Source organism: Hyposmocoma kahamanoa, unplaced genomic scaffold (genome assembly GCF_003589595.1).
Source record: "Hyposmocoma kahamanoa isolate Upper Pololo Valley unplaced genomic scaffold, ASM358959v1 190, whole genome shotgun sequence".
Taxonomy (NCBI): domain Eukaryota; kingdom Metazoa; phylum Arthropoda; class Insecta; order Lepidoptera; family Cosmopterigidae; genus Hyposmocoma; species Hyposmocoma kahamanoa.
In genome coordinates this window covers 2,033,220-2,046,575 of record NW_020653718.1, presented here as the reverse complement: position 1 = coordinate 2,046,575, position 13,356 = coordinate 2,033,220, and the positions used below count along the sequence as shown (strand labels likewise).

The 13,356-nt window shown below is 38.1% G+C and overlaps 1 protein-coding gene across 10 annotated transcripts in view; it reads left to right on the top strand.

Annotated features, from left to right (window-relative positions):
• Nucleotides 1-1,039: 1,039 nt before the first annotated feature.
• LOC113226358 (nesprin-1-like) overlaps nucleotides 1,040-13,356 on the top strand; it is a 132,619-nt gene continuing 120,302 nt past the window's right edge. For 8 of the 10 annotated variants that reach the window (XM_026458954.1, XM_026458955.1, XM_026458958.1 and 5 more), the window contains exons 1-8: nucleotides 1,097-1,283; nucleotides 2,295-2,501; nucleotides 4,320-4,553; nucleotides 5,170-5,346; nucleotides 7,090-7,333; nucleotides 8,075-8,254; nucleotides 8,766-9,140; nucleotides 9,410-12,282. In XM_026458954.1, the coding sequence (XP_026314739.1) occupies nucleotides 4,372-4,553; nucleotides 5,170-5,346; nucleotides 7,090-7,333; nucleotides 8,075-8,254; nucleotides 8,766-9,140; nucleotides 9,410-12,282 (4,031 nt within the window). In that variant the 5' untranslated portion in view covers nucleotides 1,097-1,283; nucleotides 2,295-2,501; nucleotides 4,320-4,371. The other 2 variants (XM_026458949.1, XM_026458952.1) reach the window with 2 other exon arrangements.

Sequence of the window (13,356 nt, the reverse complement as noted above, 5' to 3'; positions counted from 1 at the left end):
ATATTCTGAAAATTTCGCAATTTATACTGCCAATTTAAGTAATTCCATAATGTAGTGTACTGTGTGAGTGTGTGTACAAAGGAAAAGTATTTTTTTTTATAGACGACAGGCCCAGACGCCGTAGCGGCAGTGCAGGAGGAGTACGAAACGCTTCGGATGTGGCTGACAGACCGCGTCACCACCGTCCAGAGGCAATACGACGCGCGGACACTCCCGCGCAACTACGACGAATACGCGCGCGCCGAGCGCGAGCGCCTTGCCCGCGAACCTACTTACCAGAAACTCGAAAAACTCATGTACACACAGAGCCTCGTCGCCATCGCACCTAAATCTTGGAGAGAACTTGTCTCTTTATGGACGGAGTTGGAGAGACTTCACAGACGATGGCTTTGGCTACTAGACTCCGAACTACCTGGAGACTTTAGAGTAGTAGGCGAGTGGCTTGCACGAGCAGAGTACTTGTTATACTTCGATGAAATTCCCACAAGTTTAGACGAGAGAACTGCGGCTATTATCAGTGAAAAGTTAGAGGAGCACAGCTCTTTCTTTGCTGGTCTTCCTGAAGTTTTCGAAAGATTCGACGCAGCACTAAGATCTCCCGAAGCGTCAAGAATACCTCCAGAAAGATTGGAGGAAATGAAAGACCGATTCGACAATGTGAGTCGTCGAGCGCCTCAAAGAAAGGCGAGGTTAAAGTATTTGGAGCATAAATGCTGCATAGTAGCATTCACGGAGTTGACTAAAGCTAAGCTAGCGTCATGGACCGGGAAGTACGGTCGAATTGACCACGTTCGTGCCTTATTAGATGACTATGATAACTTTGTTACGAAGAACAAGATTTTCCAAGAATTCGACAGAGCGTATGTGGATATAAAGCAAGTTGCTGAGGAATATAAGAGAGTGTGTGAAGTTGATAGGAACGAAGCGAGAGAAATCGATACCTTCTTACGTGATGTTTCGGAAACATGGAGAAGGGTAGCATCTGATGTAAGATGTGCTCGGAGCGTATTAGAGGAAGTAATAGCGCATTGGGAGCGATGGAACACCTTAGCTGATGAGTTTACAACGTGGCTGGATAGGGCTCAACATATGTTGCGAGTGTCCGAAGATGAAAGATTGGAGTTCTTCCAAGACTTGACAGTTTGGAAGGAGAGGCATCAGATTTTGGGTGATGCGGCTGGGTTCCTAGCTGCTACTTGTTCGGAAGAGATCAGTTCTGAAGTCAAGAGGAAATACATTGAGATCACCGAAAGATGGGAACGCGTTTGGGAAGAGGCGGAACGGTGAGTAGTCTTTGTTCCAATTAAATAGAACCCAAAGTAAATTAGCAGTTGTAATTAAAATACCATTAAATTAGAACAGGTCAAGAGCGTATCAGACGGGATGATAGAGTCAGTAGCGGCTATGTAATTGAGCTTATTAATCATATTCTATTTCAACCATAATTCGTATGCAATAACAGCTACTTTAACTTTTCAAAACTTTATGACAGATTTAAATCCTAAGTTTCATTTAGTATCGTTGCTATGGAGTTCTTTATAACTGTCGTTGAAAGTATTAAGTCATAGGTATTATCTTGTTTATGAAAACAATAAGTTCAAAAAAGAAGCTTTTGAAATGAATCTGAGAATAAATATAAAATACACAGGTCCCATTACTTCGTCACAGAGGATATGACGAAACTATAAGTTTAAAAACTATTTGTTTGAATACGGAAATGTCGTCTAGGCGTTCAAGGCGCACTAAAATACCGTGACGTGTGAAATTTAAACTCTTAAGGACCCCCACACTACGTCAACTTAATTTTTGGACCTGTCCTGTATTTATTTTGTTTCTTTATTTCATTTTTGACAAAATTGGATATGAATTTGTTTTTTGTTCCTTTATGTTATTTTTAGCAAAATTCGTGGAGCATCATATCAGTAAATAAATAAGTCTGTTTACAAAAATAACAGACAAAAACCGAATAATAAAGTTGGTTCATTGGAGGTATCCATATTCAAATATGCAAGCGTCCTCTGGGATGACTCCCACCCCGGTCCTGCACAGAGTTGTTACCGTTTCGAGCGATCTGTTTAAATATATTTTATTTTTGTATGAAAGTAAAATTTGATGAATTATTCAAAGTTATGGAACAAAAGTTGTTTATGATGTTAGTAATGGTATTTTACGAATAACCTGTATAAAGCAACAATTTTTCAGTAAAAAATTTACACTTTTAAAGGTGACACAAAAATTTTCAATAATTTTAAATATTGTTGTGTTATTTAGTATTAGCCTAAGCTCTATTCCAGCTACGTCCGTGGGGGCGATGCACTTCGCCATCGTCGCGAGCTCGCTAACGGCATCCAGGCCCTGGACTCGTGGCTAACAGCTGCAGACAACCTTCTGAGCCGACAGCCCTGCGCCAACACTGCTGATATCCAAAACTACATTGAGCAATTGCTGCAGCTCAACTCCGAGGTTGAACACAATGAGGAACTCTTTAAGAGTATAAGCAGGTAAAATAATCATCATCAACCGTTTTATACGTGCCACTGATGGTCACGGGTCTCCTCTCAGGCGAGGGTTTAGGCCATAGTCCACCACGCTGGCCCAATGAGGGTTGGGGACTTTTCACGTTTTCAGAAAATTGTGAACCTTCTTCGACGTGCAAGTACCATCACCATCATACTACGGTCATACTATAGGTCAAACCATCAGACTACGACGGGTTTATCGAGTTCTTAGGTTTTCGCTATTGTTACACATAGAGAAAGAAACTATTTTTCCGGGTTTAAATCGCGTATATTTGTTTTTTTCAAACAAACCAACGTTTCGGGGCCTTTCCCTTTGTCCCATGGCCACGGTTGATAGTCAACTAAAACTAAATAGTTTCATTACAACGGTTTTTTTAATAATATTTATAAATAAAACTGGAAGTAGCGTATCTTACTACTCCGCGGATCCAATTAAGGTTAAATAGTGCAAAATAGTGCTTGCGTTGAATATTTAAGAAAGAAAGAAAAAAGAAAATACATTTATTTGACTACCACAAATAACTAATTTCCTATCTAATATATTAGTTGGTATAGCGTCTGGCACGGTATGCAAGAAGACGTCGGTTCGAATCCGACCGGATCGAAGAAGTTTTTTCTGAGTGTTCGATCTTTGTATTAATAATTATAACAAACTAGTGGAGTAATTTCACGAAAAAATAATTGAATATCAATTCAATAAAAATTTAATTAATACAGTGAATAGCGAGATCTCTCGCCAGGACTGGTAGCTGTAAAGGTACTAACTGGGTGATAAATCTGTGAAAGATTTCTCATAGATGGCGCTACAACTAAAAAGTCGTTGAAAGACCAAGTACAAAGACACGACGCAAGCACATAGAAAAATTCGTGAGGTCCGTTGGTTCGTTCCGTGGCTTAGTTCGTATAGCGTCTGCCACGGTATGCAAGAAGACGTCGGTTCGAATCCGACCGGATCGAAGGAATTTTTTCTGAGTGTTTTTTCTGAATGTTCGATCTTTGTATTAATAATTATAACAAACTAGTGGAGTGATTTCACAAACAAATAATTGAATATCAATTCAATAAAAATTTAATTAATTTCCTATCCTTATAAATTAGACGCTATTTATAAAAATGAATCTTCATGCATGAACAGTCAACCTTAGAGGTGGATGGTTTTCTTCAAAATGAAATGGGACCACTATGGAAGTACCCCCTTTCCAACAAAAAAGAATCATGAAATCGGTTCACAAATACCGGAGTTATCGCGTCACATACATACAAAAAAAAAAAAAGATTTTTTTAATTTTTTCCCCTTCTTCGCATAATATTAAATACACAAAGGCACATTACAATTAATTTTACTCGAGTATTATATATTTATTTATGCCATTTTTATTTACATGGGTTTCCGCGAAGTGACGCATATCGGTTTTGAAGGGTAAGGTTGCTGGTGAAATTGTAGGCACATAGGACTTGTCAACTTATGTATCAGGGGACGGGCGCACTGGCAGCGCCCCTCAGATCTTTGCGATTTAAAGCTCTGAGTGGCACTGCAACTGTTATGGACAGACGTGTAGCTTACCATCAGGCGCACGACTCGTTCGTCTCGTCACTTGATATAGTAAAAAAAATCAGTTATGTAAAAAATACAACATATTATACTTTTAAATAAAAATAGTAGTTTTCTAGGTCAAATAGAGTTTGAACTAGAAAATTGCACACAGTCAAGTTTGAAGAGAAAATTCAGCAAAGTTACTATATAGACGTGCACACTTGTGTAAATCGTATTAATTGTATGTCTGTGCTTTTCCCCCCCAGAACTTTCCAAAATGCAATCGCTGAGCTTCCCCGTGATGAGGTAGAAGCGAATATGGCGAAACTGAAACAACAGAAAGAAGCATTGGTCCGCGTGAGAGCGACTGTACCCGTGAAGCTTCATCAATTCAGACAACTCTTGGTGCAGCATGAGTCCTTGGAGAGCGGCCAAAAGGAGATCGGCCAATGGTTGGATCGGGCCGAGGAGACTCTGCAGTCCAGTTTCGAGACCAGGCGGTAGGTTATAATTTCGCTATTCCCCCACCAATCACACACATAGGTCTCTGTCTAAGGAGAAAATGAAAATTTTAAAACTAAATTTTATTGTTTTATTTTTTACTTTACTGTACAAGAACACGTGGCACAAAAAGCTCTTGTTTGTGCAGTAAATGTCATCCTCTCTTCTCCAAAAGCATGTTGAGATGGCTCTCTAAGCTTTATATGGTAGGCTCTATAAGCTTTAGTAGCAGTAGAGCTTCTTGTGAAAGAGTTCGTCCAGGGAGTACTGCCAGCATTACTGTAATGTCAGTATTACTGTGTTTCAGTTTTGAAGGGCGAGGTGGTGAAATTACAGGCACATGGGACTTGTCAACTTATGTCTCACGGTGACAGGCGTAGTGGGACTGTAACTGTTATGGACAGGATTCGTCGCTTACCATCAGGCGCACGACTTGTTCATCCCGTGACTTAGTATTATAACCAATTTACCCTTCATTTAGGTACTTTATCCCCTGTCCCTTTCATAATCATCATCAAGGCTGTGTCTTCACCCACCCACTTCTTATAGACCGCCTATCTCTTCCTAAAAAAAACCTGTTCACAGTTGTATATTGTATAATATCTATATTCGCAGGGAAGTCATCGAGGAACGCTATGAGATGCACCGCACGTTCTTTTCGCGCACGACGTACTACCGCTCGATGCTTGAGAGCAAGAACAAAGTCTTCCAGAACATCGTGAAGGCGGCTGACACCGACCGCAGCGCTGACGTCACAGAACAAGTCCGGCTGATGAAGAATCTTAATGAAAGGTGACTATGATTGACTTTGTATTATGTGGTCTAATGCGATAGTTTAACATGAACGATCTTATACAAATAGATAGGTAGGTTACGCATAAATTATTTTACATTACACTTGCTCGTAAACAATCTCATGACATGAAGGCAAATTGGACCGTAATGTCCTAACTATTGGGCTTTATGGAAATTGGGCTTTTTCATTACATTACCGTCCTAGGGCGGCAATAGATTTTTAATTTTATGTATACTGCACTATATAACTCCTCTTATACAGCCAAGACTAATCAAAAAGTTTTTATATTCAAAAAATCTGAATTTATTTCTATTTAATAAACTATTTTTAATAGAATTTGAATTATTAAAATAAGAAATGAAACTATTTTTCGTTTCGTTTCGGGCCCTTTACAGGTCCCATGGTCACGGTTGACTGAGGTGGTACAGTCTTCAACCAGTTATGTCTAATATTGATGCAAACCACCCAATTTTTTCACTATACTTACAATAGTTATTAATTAAATATTTTTTTTTTTTGGAAAACATTCCAATTTACGCTACATTAAGTTTTACAAATTATTTTATTTTAGTTTTATTAAGTTCAATTTATTATTAATTAATAATAGAAATTAGAATAAACTAAAACATATTAATTAGTACTGCAGTCTTATGTCTGTTTGGGATTTTTCATTAGAGGAAATACTGGATCCCAAACTGGTGGTACGGAGAAACCATCTTCCCTGTTGAAATTAGGATGTTTTTTAATTTCAATGGCCTCTCGCAACATCCTGGGTAGATAACGGACTTCTTTTGCAAGGACCTGGGGTTTGTCAAACTTCATTGAATGTGTAGGTTTATCCATGACATGCTCGCAGACTGCAGACTTGTTTACGCGACGGTGTTTGACATCAGCTTATGTTCTTTGACGCGGGTACAAATACTTCGCTTTGTTTGTCCAATATAAAATAAAATAAATTAAAATAAATTTACGAAAATAAATTTAGTAAAGCATAGTATTTACTTTAAAGTATTTATTTTATATCTAATACACAGTGGCGGCATGCCTTTTATAACATTTTAGTTCGAGTTGTATTATCTGTGGAAGAATAACTGAATATCTGTTTAAAAAAAAACCCGCCATTTGCAGAATCCGTAAATGTTGTGTTGTCAAGCGATATTTATTCGTACAAGAAATAAATTATCGTTGTATCTATATCTTCGCAAACGAAAAACATTGTATCAAGCACGGGCGGTAAAAGTTACAAAGCTCGAGTCATTCAAGTCCTCAGCCTTTGGCTTCGGGCTTCTTACAAACTCTCGTTAATAATTTCTAATGTACTATAATAAGTACATTTATATTTCAAAATTGAGCGTAGGCTGTAACGGATAACCCTTCATCATTTAAACAAGCAGGTGCCACAAGAGTGAAGCCACATGTGGTCAAATGTCAAAAGTGAAGGTTGGCGACCATCACGGCTATTCTCATTTTTGAATTAACGTAACCTCTAAGGTTGCCTTACGTGTGCTAAGGCACCTTTAGATGTGGAATATCGTGTAAAGTAGACAAAAAATACAGTTGAATTGAGAACCTCCTCCTTTTTTTAAAGTCGGTTAAAAAATTATCGACTATTCTAGTTCGTAGAATCTTTAAACCTCTCTCCTGAAAAGTTGTCATTTTGTAGACGTGGCCTTACTACACTTGTTAGGGTGTGATATACTACATGCAATATTAGCAATGACTATTATTTTTTTCCACAGATTCGCTCATGTTTCGGCCGAAGCCACCCGTCGCGAAGCGAACCTTCAGCGCTTAGCGCGTGCTTGGGAAGACTTTGAAACCAAGAAACGAGTGGTTGAGGAATGGGCCTCCAGGGCCGAAACGTTATTAGCCGATAACAGAGTAGACTCGAAGCAGGCCGTGGACTTCCACAAGCGATTCTTCCAGGGCGCTGATGAGAGATCTGTCTCGGAATTAGTTCGATCTGGACGGGAACTTCTAGAGGTGGGTAAAACTCTATTTTAGAATGGTTTAGAAAAATTGTTGATATGGCATATCCAGTTCTTAGGTTTTCGCGAATGTTACACATAGGAAATGAAACTATTTTTCCGGATTTAAATCGCGTATATTTGTTTTTCAAATTTCAAAATACATGTGTAAAGAGCCCGAAACGTTGGTTTGTTTGAAAAAGCAAAAATATACGATTTAAATCCGGAAAAATGTTTCATTTTCCTGTTGATATTGCTTATAGTAAGCTCTTAAATTTTTTATCTCGCTATAAAACACAATGTATTCATGTGGATGGAACAGCATCCTGAATATTCATAGTTAAAACTTTAAAAAAGAAACCGATCTCAAAAGTTCGCGGAATTACGTCTATTTTTTTTCCAAGTTTTATTGGAATCCGTTACTGGAAAGTGCACGGAACCGGATTCATCCCATATTATGCCACCCGTAAAGTTGGAATATATTCTTCAAATTTCAATGGGACCAATACTGAGGTACCCTCTTTCCAACAAAAATAGAATCATAATAAAACAGTTGAATTGAGAATCTCCTCCTTTTTAAAGTCGGTAAAAAAATATGCTTTACAATTTTATTGCTATAAACCCGAAAGTTGAATATAGCGGTTTTAGAAGAGATCTGCGCCTCCGTAGTCATGGTTCACCTATTTGGTTCACTTGGGAGTGTTCTGTTTTTGCTCGTGGCTCATTCAGTTACTCACTTTGTTAAATATATGAACAGCTGGTGAGCGAAGAAGACCGTCCTCGCATCGTGCAATCAGTGGAGGAGCTGCAGCGGCGCTGGCGCGAACTGCTGGCCCGTGCGCCGCCGCACCTCATGCGACTGGAGTTCAGACTTGACCAAGCTGTTTTTCACCATTGCATCAAGGACATCGAGAAGGAGATCGTTTATGAAGAACAGGTCAATTGCATTTAATTATAATTATTTTTATGTGGAATATGACCAGTTTTAACGATTTGATAATCTAATAATAATATACATATTATTAACACAAAGAAAAATTCTACAAATATAGATCGAGTCAACAGACCTTACGAATTTTTTTATGCGTTGGGTAGGTGACCCATAAACCTGAAAAGTCTTACAAACGACGAAACGTTTCACACCTCACTAAAATCCTTTTATTAGATAGCGAATTCTACAGCGTAAAGGTATTTCTTTCAAATAAATTGTAATTATGTTTTAATCTGACGTCAATGTATTTCGACAATATTTTGTGTTTATTTATATTTTTTTACTTAAAGTACCTTATTTTATGTTCATTATCATTTTTTATATCAGTAATGATTATTTTGTCCCTGACACTATAATTTAAATTCTAATACTGTGACATTGATAATATGAAATAAATTATTCTATTCTATTTGTTTTTATACATGTTAACAAAGAGTTTTTTTTGTTATCTTTGCAGGCCTATAACCAAAGCGATGACGCTGATGGCATTCTCATCAGAAACGAGGAATATTTCCGCAACCAAGGCAAAATAATGCAAGTGGAACACTGTTTGCAAAATCTACATAAAATCGCCACTAGCTACACACATCAAACTGGGGACACATCCCTTGAAGATGAGTTAAGAAAATGCGAGCAAGAATGGGAGAGCACAGTACATAGAGTGGAAGACTTTAGGCAGCAATTGCAAAGGATTCCAGCTAAATGGGACGCTTACAAAGAAAAATTCCGAGAAATGGAAAGATGGATGGACCATGTGGACAAAACAATGGACAGTATTGTCAGAGAAGTCGACTCTGCTGAGGCTTTTGAACGAGAGAAGACTATTTTCCAGGTAAGTTACTGTTTTCGTATTTAATGAACGATAATACGTCAAGTTTTTATTTTTTTTAATACCTACTTTCTTTATCCTAATTATAAATTTAATGTAATCGTGTGATTTCTTTGAATGCTTACTACGAGAACAGTTGAGAGAACTCATGGTAATTATATTTCGTTTTATAGTATACATAATTATGTAAATGCACAACTTATTTCGTATCCCTGATTATGATATTGCATTTTCTTATTTATTTAACATAATTATGTTCCTAATTTGTCTAGAACATCTGTCGCGAAGCTGACAGGAAAAGAGAAGACATGAAATGGCTCGTCCAAACCCTGGACATGCTCACAAACCATTGCTCAGAAGTGGAAGCTCAAGAAGAACAACTCAGACTTGAAAACCTCATTTCACGATATAAGAATCTCATACCAACTATTGAAATCACTATGATAAAGACAGAAACATACACAAGATGCTATACTTACAGGCGTGAAGTCCATGAGGTAATTTGCATATTAGAAAGCGCCAAGGAACAGGCCATGATAGAACCACAGCCACAATCCTTGCAACATGTTGAGCAACTCGTCCTGGAACAACAAGCTGCAGTGCATAAACTCGACCGCCATCGACCGTCTGTAATGTCCATACTCCAAAAAGGCAAAGACCTCATCACGGACGCCAATGCCCCACCCTTCGTTAGAAATGATGTAAGGAAATTGGAGACTGTCTGGAACTCAGCTTACGAAACTTCCACTGATCGTCTTCATAAATTACGTGACACACAGAAAGTATGGTCTAATTACGAATATCAAAAGGAAGAGCTGCTTTCAGATCTTGAAAAAATTGAGAACTATGTTGCTCATCCAGGTTTGGAACTCGGTGTTACAAACATTGGCCGTGAACTACAAGAAACTAAGATCATCAACGCTGACTTAGAAAAGGCCAGGGGAGAAAGACTGCCTCAACTACAACATGCTTATGCTGAGTTGCAGACCCTCACTGGTAATAAACCTAAACCGATAATTGAAAAGGACCTAGAAACAATTCAGCATAAGATAGGCAGAGTTCAAGATGAAGTGCAAACTAAAGTTGGGCATTTAGAGAAGTTCAACGAAGAATGGGTAAAGATTGAACACAAGTTGGAGCATGTACGAGAATGGATTAAAAAAGAAAGTCCTGTACTTGTTGGTCAGATTCGAGCAGATACCATTACTCCTGAAGAGCGCGTGGAAAAGTCGCAAGCTCTGCAAAAGATTATCTCAGAGAAACTTGGTATTATCAGAGGAGTAGCCGATCAAGGAGCTAAATTGGCAGTAGAACACCGTATCCAGGATGCTAATAGACTCAAAGGTGAAGTTCATCTCCTAGAAAAGATGATGGCTGACCTCCAGCGTTCGACAGAGCATCAAACTAAAGTCGTGGAACATGATTTGGCTAGCTGGCAAAAATACCAGAAAGGAGTTTCTGAAATTAAGCCTTGGATTGAAGAAGCTGAGATGAAATTAGGAAATGTGCCTAAACCCAGCACGTTGCCCGAAGCACAACAACTGCAGCATCAATCCAGAGGTCTGCTCACTGACTGCGACAAACAACTGATGAACCTTCAAATCTTATCTAGCGTTAGCCATCAGTTATCTGGCAAGACAAGTGCACCTGATGAAGTTGACGCTATACATTCAAGGTGGGCCGTAGTGCACGATTTGGCTGATCAGTGGAATAACAAATTAGATAAACTTGTTGCTAACTGGGAAAACTTCGAGCGAGAAGCAGAAAAACTTGAGACGTGGATCGAAAACGGAGACAAACTATTAAGTGCTCGCAATATTACTATCGAATCTCCTCAGATAGAGAAACTTGATCGTGAACTAAATAAACTCAAGTCATTTGGAAATGAAATCTCGCAACAACAAGCTAAAATAATTAGTTTGTCCCAGACTTGTGACAATATTTGCCACAATATTCAACCTGAAGGAGCAAATCTTTTGAAAAACAAAGTTTCTGATATCAAACAACACACAAATGCTCTTGCAGAAACTGTTAGAGCTAAAGTGAATGAACTTTCGGACAAAATCATTGTCAGACAGGAATTTATGACAAAAGTGCACCACTTCGACAATTGGATAACAGATTTTAGAAGAAAAACTGAAAGTTACGATCAAATCAGCGCCGATAAAGTCGAGCCAGCGTTACAGTCTATGCACGTGCTTTTACAAGAACACGCTGCCAAGGAACCTGAGTTCACTGATATTTACAATGAAATAAAAAATATGACTTTGTCTTCACATCCTGATGAATCACGTGCTTTGAGCGAAACTTATTCCAACATAGCTCAGCACTACCAGATCATCGAAAACAACATACAACAAAATAAAGGTGTACTGCAAAAGTGGTCTGAACTCCTGAACTGGTATGAAGATACTAAGCAGCAACTCAGTCACATTCAATATCAAATTGATGGCCCAAAATTGACTCCTGAAAGCTATGAATCGCTTCGTCAAGAACTTGTAAATGTTATTACTAAGGTTCCAGAGTGGAAGAGTAATGTAGCTTTATTAGATGGGCCATCAAGGGTGAAGGTCACCGATCAGAACACAGGAAGGATTATGTCTCCTACAACTTTAGTGAGAGAAATTGAAATGAAGACAGAAGCTTTATTGAATCAAATAACGACTAAAAGAGATTTGGTGCAGAAAGTTGGAGCTAGATGGGATAAGTTCAATATTCAACATAATGCTCTGGCACAAGTTTTGCAAAACATCCAATCTGTCTTGAACGAAATGTCGCAAAAACCTGTGCCCTTAACAGAAGCTACAATACAGGACATGACTGATCAATTAGATAAACTAGACAGCGAGATGAAAGAGAAACAATCTATTAGGAAAGAACTAAGAGAAGAAGGTCTTCATCTGATGAGGGAAGACCAACCTAATATGGGAACTATTCAGAATGCTCTATCGGCTGCTGATAGTAGTTGGGACCAAATTGTAAATTCTGTTCGAGACACAAAGAACAAATATATTCTGTTATCATCTACGTTGCAAGAATTGAAAAACTTCACAGTTGCGTTTGATAGAGAAATGGGCAGAGCCGAACAACTTCACAATGATTGTAAAGTTGCGCCAAATGATTACGTCCAAACAGTTCAATCTTTGGACAAAGCAAAGAAAGCTTATGAAATACTCAAGCGCTCTAAAGGTTTACTAGACCAGATGGATGTTATCAAACAATCTATTTTGAAACAGGCGTCTACATTGGGAGGCTTTGACACAACGCCTCTTGAAGAAGCTTTTTTGAACTCACAAACGCATTGGGAGAAGGAAAACGATGCCATCATCAAAAGAATACAAGATCTCGAAGCTCAATTAATCGTATGGCGACAAATCGATGATACTAAAAACCAAGTGGTGACTTGGTTGAGTGAAACTGGTCAGAACTTGGCCAATGCCTGCGATAATCTTGAGATTAGATTTGGTCAGAATCATCTTACTAAATACAAAGAAGAATTGCCTTTGTATTTGGGTTTGAAAAATAGTATCAAAGCTAAATGTGAACAAATAACAAACTTAAATAAGAATATTCCTATGGGTCAAGTTACTTCCATTATTGACTATTTGGATAATGAATTCCAAGCTCTGCATCAATTAGCAATCAATTTAGAAAATGCAGTTTCTGGTCTAGAATCTAAGGAGAATAAACTTAAAGATAAAATAAAACACCTTTCAGACACTGTGAGTAAAATTCGCGATGATATTGTGCAGTGCGATGACATGACAGGAGACAATGCGAAGATTTTAGACAGGCTGAAAAAATGTCAGGCATGTAAGGTTGAACTGCAAAATCTTAGTGATGAGATTGATAATTTGATACAAGATGTATCTGAAATGAATGCAAACTATCCTGGATTCTATGAATCGTTGGTTCCAAAGGAATTAAGTACACTACAAAAAAGATTTGACAGTGTTTTAATACATGCTAATAAAACTGAAACAACCCTGCTTACGTTCTTACAGAAGTTGTTTACAGACAAACTGGCTATGTTTAATAGAAATCTAAAGATATTAGATGACAAAACTAGGTGGTGTATGCCTGATGTTAATAGTGATAAATATAACTTGGAAGTGAAGAACGCTGCTCTAGCAGATGTTGAGAATGGTATAACTGACTGCCAAAAAAAAGTGAAAGAATTGAAAGAAGCCTGTGAAATCTTGCGTGTGGTTGCTGAGCC